We start from the raw sequence: 19,754 nt of genomic DNA on the forward strand, positions 1-19,754 counted from the left end.
AAGGGAGATGAATATTTATGAAGGTAATAATTTAAACATTTTATTGAAATTAAAAAATGTTCACTATGTTGCTAGAACACACTACACATAGGTCTGAAATGCACACATGCTCAGGTCCTATAAATGTATAAATGGAGAGATGTCAGAGTGAGGGGGCTGCGAGTGCTTGACAGGCGCCCCGAGCAGTTGGGGGGGTTCGGTGCCTTGCTCAAGAGCACCTTGGCAGTGCACAGGAGGTGCAAGAACACAACTCCCTGACTGAGCTACTGCCACCCCAAATATAGGAAATAAATTAATGATTTTACTCAAAATTTTGATTATTTTTCAGACTTTTCTCTCATTTACATTTTTTTGTGAAATACTGTATAGTTTGATCTCTTTAGGCCACCAGAGAAGAGAAACTCATGCACCCCATGGCAAGGGGAAGCAAGCAGAAATTGATTCATACTAAGCAAAAAAGCCACTGTTTCAACCCATCAACTATGAATTGTGTTTAGTTCACAATACTTCTCCTGACTTTCCTCCCATTTGGTCCTCTAATACCTGTGTAAAACTAAGACTCTGGACATCTGCTCCGTTGATTTTGACAATAGCATCCCCTGGCTGCAGGGAGTTGCACTGCTTCCTGTCCCAGACTCTTTTCACTATAGTCATCCTGCCTCCTGGACCGCCAGCCGTCACGCTGAAGCCGAGTCCTTGGTCTCCTTCGGTCCTCCCCAAGGCCACTGGCACCAGCTCCCCTCCGCTCAAACTGCAAACTGCACTGCCCACACTCATTGCCCCAGGAGAGGACACACTGCTGTGACTTGCAGTGGGGCTGGTGTTGCCATGGAAACCGTTAAAGCCATGGTAATGGTGTGGGCTGTCAGGGGTGGGAGGAGGTCTGAGATGTGAGGTCTGCGGTCTGAAGAGGCGGGAGTGAGCGCTGTGGGGGCCCCCGGGGGAGGACGAGGGCCTCCTCGGTGACTGAGGCAGAGGCAGTCGGGATCCCGACAGAGTGCAGGTGGACAGGTCACTCTCAGACGACTTGGATGTGCCGTAACGATAAGGATGAGGGGGTGTTGAGAGGGAGTTATTGTTGTGATTACGGATAATTGATGCCCTGATGAAAAAGAATGTGAGGAGTCAAAATCCAAAGTAAATACAGTACGTCTTTGCTTTGACACATATTCAGGTGCAGAAATGTTTAGGACTGCAATTAAGGATGTTATTTATTTTAATCAGCCAATTACTTTCTTGATCCATTTTCTAGTCTATAAAATGTCAAAACAATTAAAAAATACTTATCACAATTTTCTAGAGGCCAATGTGACATCTTCAAATAGCTTGTTTGTCCAACCAAAACCAAAAGATATTTCATTGACTATCATACATGGCCAAAAAAATGCACAAAATCCATACATTTGAGAAGCTGGAACTAACATTTGGCATTTTTGCTTGAAAACGATGAATCAATGATAAATGGAAGATCTTGTAACGTACATTACATTCTAATGGTATTGTTGCTATCGCCTGTCACTGCAGCCTGTATAGTATACAGTTATATACTATATATACAAAATGCATTTCCTCTCATTATTTGAACAAAAGGTAACTAAAAGAATTCTGCCACACAAAAATCCCTCAATTATTATTGTATTAAATCTAATTTCTCATTGATTCTCATTTCCTACAGCCCAGTATTACCTTATTTACTAAATTTGAAATTACAGGCAAACTTTCAAACTATTCAATACTACTTTAAAATCACTGCAATCAAACTGCTAATTGTTTTAAATAATCACTTTAAAAAGGGCATTACAAATTCAAATGAATGCACCTCTAAAATACAATCTCTGCAGGAACTTCATTTGTGTCATACGTGTGTGTATCTGTTACCTGTGGGAACCAATGGCAGAAACAACTTCACTGTCACTCTGGCTGGCGAGCGTTGGGTCGAACGACTGCAGCCGGGCTAAACTTCTCAGTGAACGAGGAGGACGCACAGGCGGGGGAGAGGCAGCATTGCTCATACTGGAGCGTCTGTATGAGGCCGGCTGTCTGGTAGCGAAAGACATAGCATTTCCATTAGTGTCTAGAGTCGCCCCTGGTTCCATGTACCTCCCGTCACTGTGGAGCCCGTTATAGTCAAAGTGCTGGGTGTTGGGAGTGGGTGTCGGGAGACGAGGTAGTTGGTGCAGAGGCTGAGGCTGGGTGGTGGTGGGTGGTAGGATGGGTTCCCCGCTGTCCAGTAGCCTTGGCGGGGGCTGCTTGGGACAACCGTCAGGGTTGTAGAGCATGGGATACCCTCTTCTAACCTCTACATCCACAGTGTGGCCCACAGGCACAGACTTGAGCATATCTACCACCTCTTTGTGAGACACCCCCAACACACAAAAGTCATTGATGTACACCAGGATGTCCGCTAATAAAGCACAAAAGAAAACACATAGAGATATCGTTATAATACTGGGCATTTTGAACAGGGGCGTAGCACAAAATTCTGGGCCCTGTAGAAAGGCATTCTCTATGGGTCTCTCCCTGCATCCACAGTTATTCATTCTATCATCTTTTTGGGCCCTCCTCACATGAGGGCCCTGGGTACTCAGTCCCCTTTACCCCCCAGTCCGACACACCTGATTTTAAATTATCTGCAGCAAAATTACACACCTTTGTACCTTTGACAATATGTGTTACTGCTTCATCTTTTTTGACCATTTTCATATGCTTGAGCGTGCAGATAAGTGTAGTTTGCGAATGAAACATTGGCTGTGTGTTTTGTGTGGGTGTGGACTAATCCAACCAACTAATTCCTCTAAACCTATTAACAGATATGAACTAGATCAGCCCCTGCTGAGACAGCTTGTGCTGTTGCTTCCTAGAATGGTAATATCTGCCTGTATGGACATTTGTGTGTGTGTGTGTGTGTGTGTGTGTGTGTGTGTGTGTGTGTGTGTGTGTGTGTAAAGTGGATGCGTACCATTGCATACGCACGTGTTATGATATGGTTTGATTATGGTGTGCTAGCCCTGAGGATTAAGGACTGATTGTGATATACACTTGCTGTGGGAGATCAGATAGTTCCAGAGGTATAATCCCAAAGAGTGGAGACAGAGAACTAGAGAGATGGTAAAACACACCGCTGACTAAAATATTTTCTTGTTGCAGGAGTTCAGCAACTATAGTTACAGCTCTCAGTCTGCAGATATGTCTTGTACTATTACTAATATATACAAGTAAGTATTTGTGTCCGAGAATGTGTCCCCTCCTTTCTCTAGTCGATATCATATCACACATCATTTTTACAATTAAGATCGCTTTCTCATGCAGTAATCGTTCCTGGTTTATTGTATGTTTACCTGTCTTGAGTGCTGAGGGACCACTTGCAGTCACACTGTAGACCTGGAGGAACTCTCTTGGCCTGCTGCCCCCGACAATATTGAAACCAAACCCCCTGGAGCCCTTGGTCAAGTGTGTGTGCACAGGGAAACCCCTGAGCTCCCCAGGCTGGTCCGTGAACCCTGGTAGTCACCAAAAATATACCATGACAGAAAGACAGAGAGAGAGGATGAGACAATGATGATGCTTACCTCAAAGGAAAAGTTGTAAAAGTCTTCAAGGCAGCAAGATATATAAACAAAAATACCACCAGAGTGATATCAGATGAAGAGAGGAGTTATAACAGTTTCAGTCCTGTATGTTTATACGATTAAATGGTTCAAACTGACCGGTTTTAGGAGTGAGGGAAAAGAGAGAGGGAGAGTCAGAGCACTGCAAAAGAATCGCCAGATGGCTTTTTATAAAGAAATACTTAAATAAATAGACACACACACAAACCAAAGTGTTTGGTGAAAAGACTGCATTAAAAGCAGAATCCATTACAGACTACCTCCTTAAAATCAGACACATAACCCATTAGATTGACCCAACACAGCACTGCAATTTGGGTCTTTTTATTTACTGTTTACTCTCACTTTGCATCGAAAAAGTTACATCAGATTTGAGTTTTCCTCCCATTTTCCCGTATTATTTTAGCCCTTTGTTTGTGAAGTGGAGCAGCAATGATTTTTGCATAAATTAAAACACCCTACTACATTATGACAGTGTTAGTTTGGATTCCATGTACCAGATTTTACAGTAATAATGACCATAAGGGAGATTATATCACTGTCTGCTGGTGAGAGATGTGTACTGCACTTTACTAGGACAAGCTGGAATCACAGGACTATACTATAACAGATGGGTCCCTTACAGTTTGCAATCAGCCATGTCAGACAGACAACAAAAAGTAGATTATATCCTTGTTTTTTTTTTAACAGCAAAACATGTGACCAAATTATGAAATTAAGTTGCCAGTCACATGCCATCCACGTGTCGACCCTGCCAGCCACAGCAGAAAGTCTGGCTCTTTGCCAGCAGCTCCGAGCTTTAGGCCTTAATCACTTACACGTCTCCATTCAACTAAAAAGCTCATTCCATCTCATTTGACTGGAGCAAGCTGGCTCAGTCTGTTACTTCCGTTCTTTACAAATATGTAGCTTCATTAAGGCTGTTCAACAGTTAAATGTGCCACAAATGTTGCAGTAATTACATCCAGAGAGAGAGAGAAAGAGAGAGAGAGATGGTAAAGAAAGAAAGAAACAAAGAAAGAGGCTCACATTCATTTTTGTAGACAGTCTCCCTGCTTGAGGCTCGAGGACTCTGCCAGTTGGTCCTCTTTGGGTTGCAACTTGGAGAGACAAAGCAAAAGAAAAGATTCCCTCTTCAGAAAAATAATAGTATTTGATATACTATGACAGCATTGGAATTTAATACAGTAAGAACAGAGATGCCTGCCATTGATAGGCTTTGCATAGCACCTTTGCTGTATTCAGAGCATGTTTAAAGCAATAGTTTAACATTTTGGGAAATACAAATATTCACTTTTTTGCAGAGAGTTAGATGAGAGGATGGATACCACTCTCATTTCTGTCATATCTATCGTTAATTATGAAAAGACAGTTAGTTCAGCTTTGCATTAACAGTTGAAACAGTGGACTAAGCTACAAGGTTAAAAGGAATCTGCCTACCAGCACCTCTAAAGCTCACTGAATAACATGATATATCTTGTTTTATAATCAATACAAAAACTGTGCAAAAAAAGTGCAAAAACAACAATTAGAGGGGTTAGTGCTTAGTTTAGGTTATGGTTAGTTAACTGGTTGGCGATACGGTGAGTTCGGGTTGAGGTTAAGCATCAGAGAATATGGCTTGTTAAGGGGGTACATATGAGCACAGGTTAAGGTTGAGTCTGTGTGGAAACAAATACCGGACTTGGCCGGAAGCAGTGACTGCAACAACACAACTTGTTTTTTTTACACTTTAGTTTTCCTATGTATTAAACAAACAAATGTAATGTGATAAAGCAGTGAGGTTTAGAGGTGCTGGTAGGTTGTACCTTCAGACAGAGCCAGACTAGCTGTTTCCCCGTCTCCAGTTTTTATGCTAAGCTAAGCTAACCATCTTCTAGCTTCAGCTTCATATTTAGTAAAACTCATTTTTCACAAAACTCTCTGCAGCAAAGCGAATATGCTTGATGAGTGTATTCCACATAATGTTAAACTATTCCTTTAAAGCTGGGGTAGGCTGTTTTTCTTTGCGTCATTGGGCAAATATTCCATAATATATAATAACGTTTTAGAATATTGTAATTCAAGTGGTCTGAGAGAAAACTAGAGTTCTGCATTTCCTCTTGGCCCTGTTTGCAGGCTTGAGAAAATCTAGCCTGTGACAGGAGACTTTGGCCAATCACAGGTCATTTTAGAGAGAAGGCAATCTTTATTGGCTGTTCTACAAATGCAGATGCGGGTGCACGTCCCTTCAAATGGTGAAAGCCTAACGCAATGGTAGAGGCAGCAACTGCATAAAAGAGAGTTTAAAGCAACACTAGAGAACTTTTTCCGCTTCGGTCCCCCTACAGGTTGGAAGTGGAATTGTCCATTACCGCTGTTGTATGTCTCATTCGAACTACAGATCCGCTACCCGATCTGGCAAACTTGCATAATGTAATGTAATGGACAATTCCGCTTCCAACCTGTAGGGGGACCGAAATGGGAAAAGTTCTCTAGTGTTGCTTTAAAAGAGAGTCTGACAATAAACGCGATAAAACATGTGTCAATATCGACAAAGCGTTTCAGAGATGGAGAGAAAAAGTGGCTAATAGTTTAGCCTTCTGCTAACCATAGCCAAAGGCACACAACTGCGGCTAATTGAAGTTCATGTTTATGTAGCTAGCTAGACGACGGTAATTGTCATAGAATTGCGGCTATACAACTGCTTTAGGATCCCAACCATGATTGCACGTACTTATGCCCGTGCTCGTCTGGTGGGAGGGGCTTAGGACAGAGAGGGGGGAGCTGCAAGAGGAGGGCTGTAATTTCAAATTCTGGCAGGGGTTTTTTTTTCCCCAGAAAACTTCCTACCCTAGCTTTAACTGTTGGTTGTGAAGAACAGGCAGATACTCACTCTATGTAGTGAGACTCGCCGGGGTCACTGAAGGCCTGCTCCCAGTGATCAGGCATCACACCTCTCACCCTGGCACCACTTCTGATGCCGATGATCCCGTTCTCTATGGTATGACCATCCCCGCTGCTGGAAGCCCGGGGCCGCCCAGGGGTCCGATGGCTAGGAGGGATGCTGCTGTTGACACCTGCAGAGCCTCCTGTAATTATGGTGACAAGAAAGAATGTTAATAAAAAAAATCTAAATTGAACAGTAATATATTATTTAGAAGATGCAGGAGGTGAAAAAAGTTTCTTCTGCAGTCTCTAACGACCTGACGCGGGCAATTCCATGTCAGGCAGAAAAAGACCTGAGGTCAGCATCTCAGCCGGCTTTGTCCTCTCTCTAAGGAGGCAGAGTGTGTGACCATGCATGCCATACTACCAGCAGAAGAAAGCTGTCCTTGTAGCTGTCCTTCAGCTGTGCGCTCCAGCATGGATCTGAGAGGCGTAGGACATGACATGGGGTGTCCTGAGTCCCGCTGTAAACTCATCCACCCACACGGTATCACTTCAGAACATGACTCAGCAGAGGTCAGTGTTTTGGATGGATCTCTCAAACTCTATCCTGCATTCCTATTTTTCCTATTTATGCAATGTTGTTGTACTTTTTTCTCCACTACATTTATTTGACTGCTATAGTTTCTACACACTTTGAAGATATTACACAAAAACAACATACCATATCCTTTTACCCTTTGGATTGTGATACCTTATAACAAAAGACAGTGTTTAGTTGGGGCCCCTTGTCACATTTCAGATGTATTTTTAGTAGTAGCATCAAAGAGACATTTCCCCTCTAAATTTCTCAGGTTTCTTTAAATAAATGTTCAAGGCCCAAAGAGATCAAATTAATTAATGTTTCACAAAAAATGCAAAGATTAGAAAAATGCCCACAAAATGAAAACCAATGTTTAAAGCAGAACTTTGTTTTTTCTTCTTTCCAATCCCATGAATCATCTCACGACCCCTTACACCTAGTCTGGCTATCACCAGACCAAGCTCAATCTTTTAAGATTGAACATTAGTCTGGGGAGTCTGCTCTGTATGTTCTACCGCACAAGAGGCGTGATCAACGGGCATAGTTCAAATGACTCTGTACGCAATTGGATAGTCCTTCAACCAATCAGACCAACGATCCGGGTGACGTAGCAGCGATCAACGGGTTGCTGCGCTTCAGTGGCCGCCATGTTGAATGTAAATAAAAAGCTGCTTGGTCGCTTTTCTATCGCCATCGTGTTAAACCCGTCAATGGCGCGCCACGTGGATAAGTTTTTAAGTATTTTTAACGGAAGCAGGATAGATAAATGTACAGGTTTCCAGCCTGAGCTGCAGGGCGAAATCAAATCGCCGGCAGATCGGGCTGGGTTTACCCAGTCTACCTCACACCCTCTTTGAATTGGCCTTGACCCCCAGGTTGGAACCACTGGACTAAACTACCTGTCACTAACAAGGGACATTTTTCTACAAGTACTTTTATTTTTGATACTTTAAGTGCATTTTGCAGATAATACTTCTGTACTGTTACTAAACTAGGATTTTGAATGAGGGCCTTTTCACTTGTAATGGAATATTTTTACATTGTTGTATCGGTACTTTTACTTAAATAAAGGACCTGGATACTTCCTCCACCACTGGTGATTAATAAGCCTTTTAAGCCTTCTAAGATAATATGTCTGTTACAGTGAGTCATCCATCACAGAAAATGTTTTTGCCTCATGAGAGGAAAAAATTCTATAACAGCCATGTGCTATTCCAGTGTCAGGTGAGCCTAATAAGTTAATTCAAACAATTTCTGCTTCTTTGTCACCTCCCTGTGTGCACACTTGCCTGTCTGCTTACCTCCTTGAATGCTCCACCTAAGGCAGCCTGACCTTCCTTTGGAAGTGATCCAGCAATCGATGAGGCCACAGCTCCACCGATAGTTTAGAGCATACTAATCGTGCTAATGATTGATTAATTTGGGTATCAGAGACTGGAGAGATAGAGGGACAATGCAGTATTTAGCTGCAGGCTGCGGTGCAGGGTTTAAGAGATACGTTTTCTGCTGTAAATATGTCTGAAAACTATTTTTTTTTTTAAAGAAGCCCCAATGACTATGTAATACTCCACTTTACATGTATGACCTTGCCCACACATGCTGTCACATAGACCAGGTTTAGCAATACTTGCCTGACAGGCCTGAGTCGTCCTCGCTGTTCTCGCCGTCCTCTGCAGGCTTCTCGAGGTTGCTGAGCGATTTGCTGCGTGTGCGGAAGTTTCTGAGCAGGTTGCGGTGTTCCTGGTAGGTGATGGGGGGGCTCTCTGCGCTGATGTGAACGGGCCGAGGTGTGCCGTAGTAATTCCCTGAGACAGAGAAGGACAGGGGAAAGGCGTCCTGAGAAATGGAATTGCATTGAACATGTCAAACCGAAAACATTGTGTGGAAACGCCCTGTGTTAATGTAAATAAATAAATCTAAATAAAATCTACTGACATAAATCTAAAGGTGGTCAGTAACAGCACTCAGTCTGCATTAACATGTTACTGAGTTCCAATCTGAAATATTTTATATTCATTATCAGTGTTGTAATGTAACAAAGTACAAATACTTCACTGCTGTACTTAAGTAGAATGTTCACGTATCTGTACTTTATTTTGTTATTTATATTTCCGGAAACTTTTACTTTTACTCCTTACTTACTACATTTCTCCTAAGCATTTTAGTTACTCGTTACTACAAAATATAATCAGAAGAAATTAATTACACTGAAAAAAAGGAAGTTTGGCGAATCATTGCTCCTAAATTGCCAAGATAATGTACGCTCCATTCCAGTTGGTGACGTGATGCCTGTTTGTGGCCAAGTGGCAAAAAAAAAAAACCATAGGCCAAAACTAAAGAAGAAGAGGAGGAAGCATAATGACTGAGAGTGTCATGGAAGCACCTGCTGCAGGCTCTGCCGCCATGGTAACAGACGATGATCACCCCGACGACAGTGGTGATGAAGATAACATTACACACCTTTGGCCATAAAGTTCATAATCAAAGTTTTTTTTTTACTTTTACTTCTATTTAAGTACATTTAATATCAGAAAATTGCTATGAATACTTAAGTACTGTAAATATCAAATACTTTAAGACTTTCACTCAAGTAATATTCTAAAAGGAGACTTTAACTTCTACCAAAGTCATTTTCTGGGAAGATACTTGTACTTTTACTCAAGTATTGCTTTTGAGTACTTTATACAAAGTTCATTATGCACACAAACAGCACATTCTACATACCTGTATGTATGGTGCATTATGTCTCCTGTGAGATCATCTACTGTATTCTATATTCACAGTTCTACCCATCTGCTCCAGCTGCTAAAGAAGAAATGAAATGACCTCCACCCCTCCATTTGGCTCATGGAGATCCAAATAGGTTGGGGGGAAACATTAGATTATTGAACTCCACAACAAGGTCTCGGCCGTCGCCATTTACTGCAGTTTCTGCAGGCTAAAATGCTGCTGATACTCCTGATTGCCTTGCTGTAGCGATGTGTCTGTCAATGTCGCATGGAAGGCAAGTGAGGATGACATTTATTGCTCCCATTAAACGCCTATAAATTATGGATGCTAATGTATGGAGGCTTTTTAATCAGAGGCAGCACTCTGACCCTTACAGAGGGGTGAGGAGTCTGCGGGGTAGATACGAGCTGAGCAACACCTTATGGCATTAATATGCATAAAGAGACGCCAACTCCTTATGGCGTTAATATGCATAAAGAGACGCCAACTGACTGTCCTAGTATGAACTATGTAAACCGTATTAATCACAACAAAAACCTGTCAATACATGTTCTTTATTTACAACAGCTAGACTGGCTCTGTCCAAATGCAACTAAATCTGCATAACAGCACCTCGAAAGCTCATTAATTAACATGTTCTATCTTCCTGGAGTTAATCACCCTCAGGTTGCCAGGCAACCAGCAGAGACTCCAAGAAGCCACTGCACCTGGCCAAGAAACAACCCGGCACCTGTACCTACAACTTGTCATTTTTACACTTTGGTTTTTGTTTCACATGAAACAAACAAGATATAACGTGTTAATTATTGATTACCTTTGAACTTTCCGCTCTCAAGCAGCGCTCCCGACTCCTCCAAGGAGAAGAACTCCTCAATGGAGACAAAGTTGTAGTTTATGCCTGAGATTTCCCCATCTCTGGGCTGTCTGGTTGTACCTGGGAGAGGGAGACAACAGGAAATGTGATATACAGTATTATACATCAGAGCCACAACGAGGAGAGAAATACTGCCAGCTCTAATGTGGATGACATGTCAATTAATCACAGTTTTTTCCTCTCATCGTGGGTCATGAATCTTAGTTTAGTGTTTAAATAAAACAACAACTCAGCAAATTATAAATAGTCCAAGCATTACAGTTTGACAAATGACATAGAAATAGTGAAATGAAAGGTTGTGGATCTATTCTGGTTGTACTTAAAGTTATACACAATCTTAAAAGGAGTTAACATATTTAATTGATAATAACAATGAACAAGTGATCTCCTTAACTACAGCATTTTGCTTTTTTAGAATATTCATTCGCAGGTGAACACAGCATCCACCCACAGCATCCACCCACAGCATCCACCCACAGCATCCACCCACAGCATCCACCCACAGCATCCACCCACAAACCAAAATTTGCCCTTTGGTATGGAGAGCCCGATGATGACGGTAGGCATTTACCAGGGCCTCTTTATTATGACCGGATCAATAAAAACAGAATTAAACATTAATGAGGCGCTGTGAAAGTCTTAAAGTCTTTCTATCACCATTGTAAAGATGGAGCAATCAGATGATCAGTGGTCTGTCATCATAATTGATTCACATTGACCTTGGCCTGTAAGAGAGCAGCGAGTCCAAACCACGGCAGAGAAAACATCATTACAGAAGAGTCTCAATTAGGGCTGAACAACATATGGTGATATCAACTTGCGCAATAAACACATCGTGAAACACACTTTTCTTGTGTTAGTTGAAAGAAAATATCAGTAGAAAACTGAAAACTTTAAAATGTAACTGCCATTCTTTTTGGTGGTGCCTTTTATATTCAATTCAATGTTCAATTTGTTCAATAAAAGAATGTTGGAAATTATTTCCTTTCATTTGTTCAAAATTCAATATGCAATTTGTTAGATTTTAGCAGAATACTGAAAGCAGCAGAACTGAGTAAACTTTAATATTTGTTAATTTATCACAAGTAATATTGTTATCGCGACATTCAACAATGTTATCGCATATTTTTCTCAAATCATGCAGCCCTAGTCTCAATGTTTGCTGTATTTTTACCAAGATGTCCTAACCATTAAATACATGTGCAGCCATGTAGTGTGAAATATATCACATTTTAATACTGTTAAATTTAATCTGATGGAATCATTTTAATTTGCAAATTGAACTACTAAGGCGTCAGTTCTGACCTTGAGACAAGTAATTCCTTTCCCAAGACAAAATTACATCAAGCCTAAACTAAGGACAAATCTCCATCCTTCTCCTGGAGGACCACATGTGATGTGAGCGCGGAGCCGGCAGGAGGGCATCACACCCAGCTACCCTATAAAACCCATGATTAATGCACCGCTGTCCTGGGAGCAGCTCCCACAGCCACAATGACACAGGCAGGACTGCACACACACACACACACACACACACACACACACGCCAAAAAAAGCCCCACAATGAACACACACAGGCCAAAAAAAAACCCACACTGAACACTCACATGCACACACACACACACACAGGCCAACAAAAAAAAAAAACATAATGAACACACACACGCCAAAATAAAACCACAATGTACACTCACCCACACCACAGACAACTCACACGTGTTGACACAGAGACATTAGAGAGCACGAGGCGCCTCCATCAGCCTGACCTCTTCTCTTCTTTCTGTAGCACAGTGTGTTTACTGTACAGTATGAGTTCCGATCAGCCACAGAGGATGAGGCACTGCCCTCTGATTTTGTGCTAACAGTTATGCTTCCTCCTGCTTTGATCAGAAAAGCCAATGCAAAAAAGCAATTTTCATTTTCATTTTTCGCTTTAGATGGCAGACCTATTAAAAAAATCACAAAACTAACTTTTATTTTCATTATTGATTAATCCGTCAATTATTTTCTTGATAAATTGATTCATCATTTGATCTATAAAATGTCCGGAAATTAACTGAAAGCTGGAAAAGCTGATTGCATTTTTGCTTAAAAAAAAAAAAAAAAGATGGACACCATTGATAATCAAAATTGTTGCTGACTAATTTTCGGTTGATCTACTTATCGACTGATCGACTCATTTCAGCTATTGTTGAGTTTTTTTTCCTATGCTGTGCCTTGTGCTCTGTGCTTCCAAGAGAGGAGAAGGTTTTCTCCAAAGAGGTTACCCTCACTTCCCGGCTCATTAGGAAACTGTCTGGTGCTTTGAAATGGGATGAGAAATGTGATTGGCCATCATAATAGCTCGCCCCAACTCCACCTGCTGATACTGTGTAATGTATTCAATCCACTTTGTGCCATGCTGCATCAGGGTTGTGTTTGCACCACCCAAAAAACTAAAATATTAAAGTAAATTAGAAGTCTCTGTGTCTAATTAAAGATCTGATAGCAAGTCTGATGACATCTGACGTGTGTAATTTTTCTCCTCCCCTCAAGACACACAGTGTATCTCTAGCTGATGTGGTGTGAGGCAGGGATTCATTATCCAAGCACCCTCCTAGGAAATATATATGACATGTCAGCGGGGGGACAGAATGGATTATTGACATCTTCTTCTTCCCTGTCTGTCCCTGTAGGCGCCACACACTGATCCTCTGGGAGAGGGGTGTGATAGGGATTGAAGAGGTAATTACACAGAACTCGGTATCAACACCCAGAGAGAGCTGTCTGTCAAGATCATTGCACACATATAGCTAACAAAGAATCCAACAGTTGAAAAGGCCACCGACGGTCTGCCTGACAACGCTGGAGCGAGCATATTAGAATAACTAAATGATGATGTTTCTTATCTCTGAGTCACTCAGAGAAGACAATTAGAAAAGTCTTTTATGGAGGAGACAGAGACACTTAAAACTATGACATTGGCTCTGAATCATCCAAGGGCACATTCACAAATGCTTAGTGCTATTATACAAAAATGGATGGGAAAGTTCAGGAGGGTAACGTAAGGTTTTGCACACAGAAAAAAAAAGCTATGAATGAAGAAACAAAAAAAGGGTAGTTTCTAGGGCTGCACGATATGAGGAAAATATGCGATAATATTATTGAATATCGCAATAACGATTTTAAAGTGTACTCAGTTCTGCTGCTTTCAGTATTCTGCTAAAATACAACAAACGGCTTGTTGAATTTAAAACAAACAAAAGGAAATCATTTCCAACATTCTTTTATTGAACATTGAATTGAATATAAAAGGCACCGCTAAAAAAAGAATCAGTTACATTTTAAAGTGCATTTTTCTACTGATATTTTCTTTCAATTAAAAAAACCCCCAAAACTCCCAGTGTCTTTTGCAATATGTCGCAGTCTTTTGTGATGTGTTTATTGCACCAGTTGATATCATGATGACGATAAGAAAACAAGTGTTTATTAGTAGTTTCCTCATGAAATAGAAAGTTGTGTTATATAAACTGCTTTGTTTCACTGGACTGAACATACAATATACTGTACTCTACACATTTAACTTCTCCTCAAAGGCTTCACAGTAAGCATCCTGTCGGCTTCAGTCTGAGCACACAGAGCCATTAGACCGCAGTCAGCCCCTCCTCCACTTTGGCACTGATAGACATTTGCTTTTAATTCAATTCCCCCTCCTCGAGATTATTGATACAGTAGCCTGGATTTACTTAATTTTGTCATTCATTTCCATTTTTATGCACTGCCCTCCTGACTGAGCCGAGCCTTTGTAATGATATTTCTTGCATCAGTGCCAGCTCCAACATCAGAGAACATTGTCTCATCAAAAGGATTCAGGAACTGACATATTCTCTAAATAGCACAGTGGTGCTAAGCCAGAGTTTCAGAAGAGAAACAGCATTAAAATTAAAAAAAAATTAAAATCTAAACTGAGGCCTCATTATACTATCCTAAAACATTTAAAGACTTGACCTATGCTTCATGAGCCTCTGTAGCTAATTAATTTTCATCTCAGGTAAGTTAAGGTATTAATTATCGACAAAATAACGAACTACAGCAAAAGAGTCTCTAGAAACAGAAGGAACATACATACAGTATGATCCTGAAGGGGGCCACAATGAGCCACTGATGAAAACTCCTTAGCATACAAGCACAGCTGCCTCCTCGGTGGAAAACAACAAAAGGACAAAAAAAGTCTGCTCCTATATACCGGTATACGAGTGTTCTGTAAATGAGACGTGGTGGTTCCCAAGCCGTCTCAGGATCAAGCTAATATGCGTGTGTTGGTATCGGCATGAGAACAACAGCATCTTACTGTGACATCTCCAGCAGATCAGAGGATTACACACCCGCGGGCTGAGCCTGCCTTGTTGTCACACTCACTAAAAGAAAGCACTCAGAGATGGGAAGTTGTTTCCAAAGTTTTACACCACTGGCAGAGAAAGGCTGGACTGCTTTATGCAGTATATTATAATATTGATCCAATAAATACAGTGTCTTCAGAAAAATGGCTGCAACCTTCCCTGACCAAACATTAATTTACTGATTTATCTAAATGTGTATATGCCCATCCTCTTTTATCCATCCCATTTTCTTTATCCGTATTCTGAATGGCTAAAAGCACTAATGTTTATTTGGGCAATTCACTGCCTGAGCAGCTGCTTGTAGATGCGCGCTTGCAGGGTTAAGTAATCAGAAAGCTTGATATAAATAAAACTGCAATTATACCATAATATAAATATGCATATTGTATACTAAGAGAGACATTTTATTATCTTTCCTAGGAGTTTTGACCTGTGCCTTGTTCTGTCAGCAAGTGGGTTGTGTGGCATTTGGCAAAATGTCCCACATGACCTACTTCCTGGACTAAAGGAGAGATTAGCAGCAACTCCACACTGCCACAGCAAGGTCAAGAGTACTACAGACACACTATAAGGGGTCTGTTTCCTCCATACTATTACCTGAACAAGAAAAAAAAAAGAAAAGCTAAACAGACCAACGCAAGTCAGAAAATGAGATCAGAAGCACATATCTTTCTCAGAAAAACCCTGCATGGTTGCAATACCCCCTCACCCTCTCCAGTGACGTCATATTATAGGAGATTAAGATAGCAACAGATGTACTACAACTAGCTGCTTTTGGCTGCCATTGTGCTTGATTCATAAACATCAAAATGAAGTGTAGTGGTGTAGACTACGAAGCAATTTTTCAGGAGATGATACAAAAGCTGCACTAATAAAAAGTAACCTGTCAAACACAACTACCATCACATGTAATAGCATCTTACCACCACCCAAACAAAGTAATAGCCTGGGGCACAGGGGTGAGGGTTGTAAGGGAGGAACTGCCACTGAGGATAAGACAATACAGACTGTTGCTATGAAAATGCCCAAACGGATTGCACTTAGATTTTCTGTCTGCAAAACACTTCTGTAGGCTTAAACACCAATTAACACCAATGTATTCACATGGTGGCAACGATGAGACATGTTATCAAAGAATTAATGAGGTCCGTAACTTTAGAGAGATATGCTTGGATACACTGATATCTTGAGCAAGGTGACAATTTACTTCATATTAGGCTTAAATGTGAAACGTACAATTTATGGGCTAATGGCAGGACAAAGGAGGCTTAAAGGACATAATAAAACATGAAATATAAAGACGAGGTATATAGACAGATACAGTATACAGTATTTAAACACAAAATGGGACTCACAGGGTACAGCGCGGAGGTAGAGGTTCTCTCGGATGACCTGCTGAAGTTGGCTGTCCACTGAGCCGGGGGTGAAACACTTGCTCAAATACAACCTGAGATCCTTGCACAATGTGGAGCCTGAGGGAAGGGCAAAGATACAAGTGTGGCAGGGAGAGGAAGAAGCATAGAAGAGACAGAGAGAGAGAGGGAGAAATCAGCTCAGTAAGCACAAACACTCTGTACGTTGTATATTCACTCTAAGATTTGTTTGTAGCCTGTCAAATAGAGACTGTAAATTACTTAAATCTTTACTGATGCCAGGCTTGATTTAACATTTATCATTTTACAACCTAGACTTTCACACTCACACCTACTGATCTCTCTATATATCCTCACATAGATCCTGAGTATAAAATGTGTTTCCATGACTCCCTCGTGCATATAAAACAACCTAGTGGGGTTAATTGCTCCAGACACAACAGCGGAGGCTGTCACGAGGAGAGGCAAAGCTGATCATCGTATAGCTCAGCTTCCTCTAGCTGATCTCTTAATATCATCTCAAGTGCTTTACGACCTCATTTGACAGGTAACTTGCTGTTATGGATTGGCTGAGAGCATCTCCAGCTTGTCACTCTGACAGATGACCACACTGTCGGCGCTTCTCTTACAGGCTGCCGCCCAGCTACCCCCACCGTCTGTTACGGCTCTGCCCAGTAGCCGACTGAATGTGCTGCATGCTATTAAAAAATGTCACATTGGTATAACTTCATTACTGGAGGCAGTCATCTGCACGCACGTGCATACGGCTGGCCACATATGGCTGCTGCCTGTAAAAGGGAAATGAACCTAGCCAGCTGCCTTTTAGGGAAAATGTTGGGCTTTTGTTCATCACGTTATGAAACAGCTGCTCTTTTCTAGTCTGTTGAAGAGCAAAATACAAATCTCAACACCGGCTCTCTGAAACTGAATGACCCGACTTAGTGCTAAAAACCTTTAAACTGCTGCCTGCCTCTGGGGAATGTAGCCTGGTGTCGTGTATTTGAGAGGCTGGAGCAGAGGGAGTTGTAGTAGGGGTAGGAGTAGGGAGAAGTGTGGTACAGCAACCTGGCGCATCAGCTCATCCATCACTGTCCACACTACAAGCAGTCAAGCTGCCCAAGGAGGGCCAGGCCGACTTCAGAGATGATAATGGATCTACCAGCAGCGGAGGGACCAGGAGCAAAGTTCCCCATTTACACCCCTGTGGCCAAGTCAGCTATCAATCTGGCAAGCAAGGCCAGCAGGAGCGGCACTCAAGTGACACTCCAGTGACATATTGCTCTGTTCAGAGCATACAAAGACATCCGTCAGCCCAGCCCCCTGTTCTAAACATCAAGGACTCTTGCGGGTGACAGACAACCATATCGCCACACTCTTGTCATGTGTCAACAGCAATTTTGACCTCCTACCCACATATTGACCGATCGCCTTGACAAATCCAGACTAATTGACGAGTGCAAATCAGCATCAGAACGGCTGCTGAATTGACTCGTGAGTCGGCTGAGAGTTATTAAGCAACATTATTATAGATGACAGCCGGGACTCCAGTGTAACAGATTGTTCAAGTGTATTCTGATGAAGTAAGCGCAATGGTCTGCAACATAAACAGCAACACGTTAAACGGTCTGCAGTGTGAGGGAGATAATTAAAGATTGAATGCATTATGAGTGATCTGTGATAAAAATCCAGAAGTAGAAGGCGAGGCCGTGCAGCCTGTTATGTTCACACCTTCCCTTGACTGTGCGGTGATTAACTACACATCTATCAAAACAATGAGCTGACGCTGAGTCATACCTGGTGACACAGTCTTGATGCGGATCGGATGGGGGCAGGAGTTGAGGACGCCACGGACATCTCCTAATGTCATCCCTAATACTGGTGTTCCCCCAATCTCTAGGATGATATCACCCACTGTGAGTCCGCCCCCCGGAGCCGACGTGACAAAAGGAAACTCTCCATAATCGGCTCCTCCACCAATGGCGATCCCCAGCTCCCCCGGTGAGCCGAGCAACGGGACGAAGCTGTCCTGCACCTTGGAACGCCAGTGCAGCTTCTTCACCGCTGTCTTAGACATGGCAAATGAGCTGGAGAGGAAAGGAAACAGGATTGGAGGGTGAGCAGAAGGTGTGAGACAGTAATAAAAGGGGGGTCTGAGAGGGGAGGGGGGGGTCAATTAAATAAGAACGTAGGGAAAGATCCTGGGACTTCAGGGAGAGGGTTGTTTTGTCAATCAACCTTTGTTAGTTGTCGATGTCAGAGATCTGGGGAGGAACAACACAACACAAGGAAACTGTGTCTTTGTTTTAAGCAAACATAGTACAGCACACTACATGACTGTCCACCCAAAAGAAACAGAGAGACATTCCCTCATGTTCATTGCGCTTGCTGCAGGCTGATGTTGTTTTCATGTAAACACACAACATAGGAATTTTAGTGCACATTCCAGCTGATCTTTAGTCACACGGGGAAATCCAGTTTGTGTTCGATAAAGGTACAGGCCATTGAATGCACACATTTTGAGGTGAGCGTCAACTGCAGTCGAACACTGGAGTATTCAGAATCTTTTCTGTATCTACACTGATGCATGATACTTCAACACATATATAGATTTCTCTGGACAATGAATAATTACATCATTTGTTTGAACAATGTATTTTCCAGGACAGATTATCCTATTGTCTTCTCAGTGTGTTCAACATGTTTCCTGGGGAGCAGCTGTGTGTGTGTGTGTGTGTGTGTGTGTGTGTGTGTGTGTGTGTGTGTGTGTGTGTGTGTGTGTGTGTGTGTGTGTGTGTGTGTGTGTGTGGAGGATGTAGCTGACTTGGGGAAGATTTGTTTGAGTTGACAGTGGCTTGACAGCTGTGATGTCCGGAGAGAACGGACAGGGTTCCTCTGACATTATCAGAGCAGCACTGTCACCTTGACACACACAGGACAACAGAGATACACAAGGTGGGGTAACACAATCCAAAAGATTAACACCTAGAATATATGACAGAAAAAGCTTATTATCAAAGGAATAGTTTGACATTCTGGAAATAATAAATCTAATTCTAATTAATCTAATTTTCTTTCTTGCCATGAGTTAAATGAAAAGATCTATGCCGGGGGAAACAGCGAGCCTGGCTCTGTCTAAAGCCCATTAATGTTAATTAATATAACATATTGCTTTGGTTTTACAAGGAGATATGTCCAGGAAGCTAGACTGATAAAGTGGCCAGGCTGATATATTGCCCGATATTAGCTTATTGCAGATATATTGTATTGGTTTATATGTTTCCAGATATATCACAAGCAACTGAAGTGAAGAAATGTCAAACTCCTGCCAACACCATCACG

At 41.9% G+C, this 19,754-nt stretch overlaps 1 protein-coding gene across 4 annotated transcripts in view; it reads right to left on the bottom strand.

Annotated features, from left to right (window-relative positions):
• LOC116043577 (membrane-associated guanylate kinase, WW and PDZ domain-containing protein 2) overlaps positions 1 to 19,754 on the bottom strand; it is a 43,361-nt gene that overhangs the window by 11,962 nt on the left and 11,645 nt on the right. For all 4 annotated transcript variants that reach the window (XM_031290366.2, XM_031290365.2, XM_031290367.2 and 1 more), the window contains exons 2-10: positions 18,210 to 18,499; positions 16,398 to 16,514; positions 10,604 to 10,723; positions 8,691 to 8,864; positions 6,484 to 6,679; positions 4,638 to 4,708; positions 3,339 to 3,500; positions 1,879 to 2,404; positions 544 to 1,102 (exon numbers count right to left, since the gene is read on the bottom strand). In XM_031290366.2, coding sequence (XP_031146226.1) covers positions 544 to 1,102; positions 1,879 to 2,404; positions 3,339 to 3,500; positions 4,638 to 4,708; positions 6,484 to 6,679; positions 8,691 to 8,864; positions 10,604 to 10,723; positions 16,398 to 16,514; positions 18,210 to 18,489 — 2,205 coding nt within the window. In that variant the 5' untranslated portion in view covers positions 18,490 to 18,499. The remainder of the gene's footprint in view (positions 1 to 543; positions 1,103 to 1,878; positions 2,405 to 3,338; positions 3,501 to 4,637; positions 4,709 to 6,483; positions 6,680 to 8,690; positions 8,865 to 10,603; positions 10,724 to 16,397; positions 16,515 to 18,209; positions 18,500 to 19,754) is intronic.

Source organism: Sander lucioperca, chromosome 12 (genome assembly GCF_008315115.2).
Source record: "Sander lucioperca isolate FBNREF2018 chromosome 12, SLUC_FBN_1.2, whole genome shotgun sequence".
NCBI lineage: Eukaryota > Metazoa > Chordata > Actinopteri > Perciformes > Percidae > Sander > Sander lucioperca.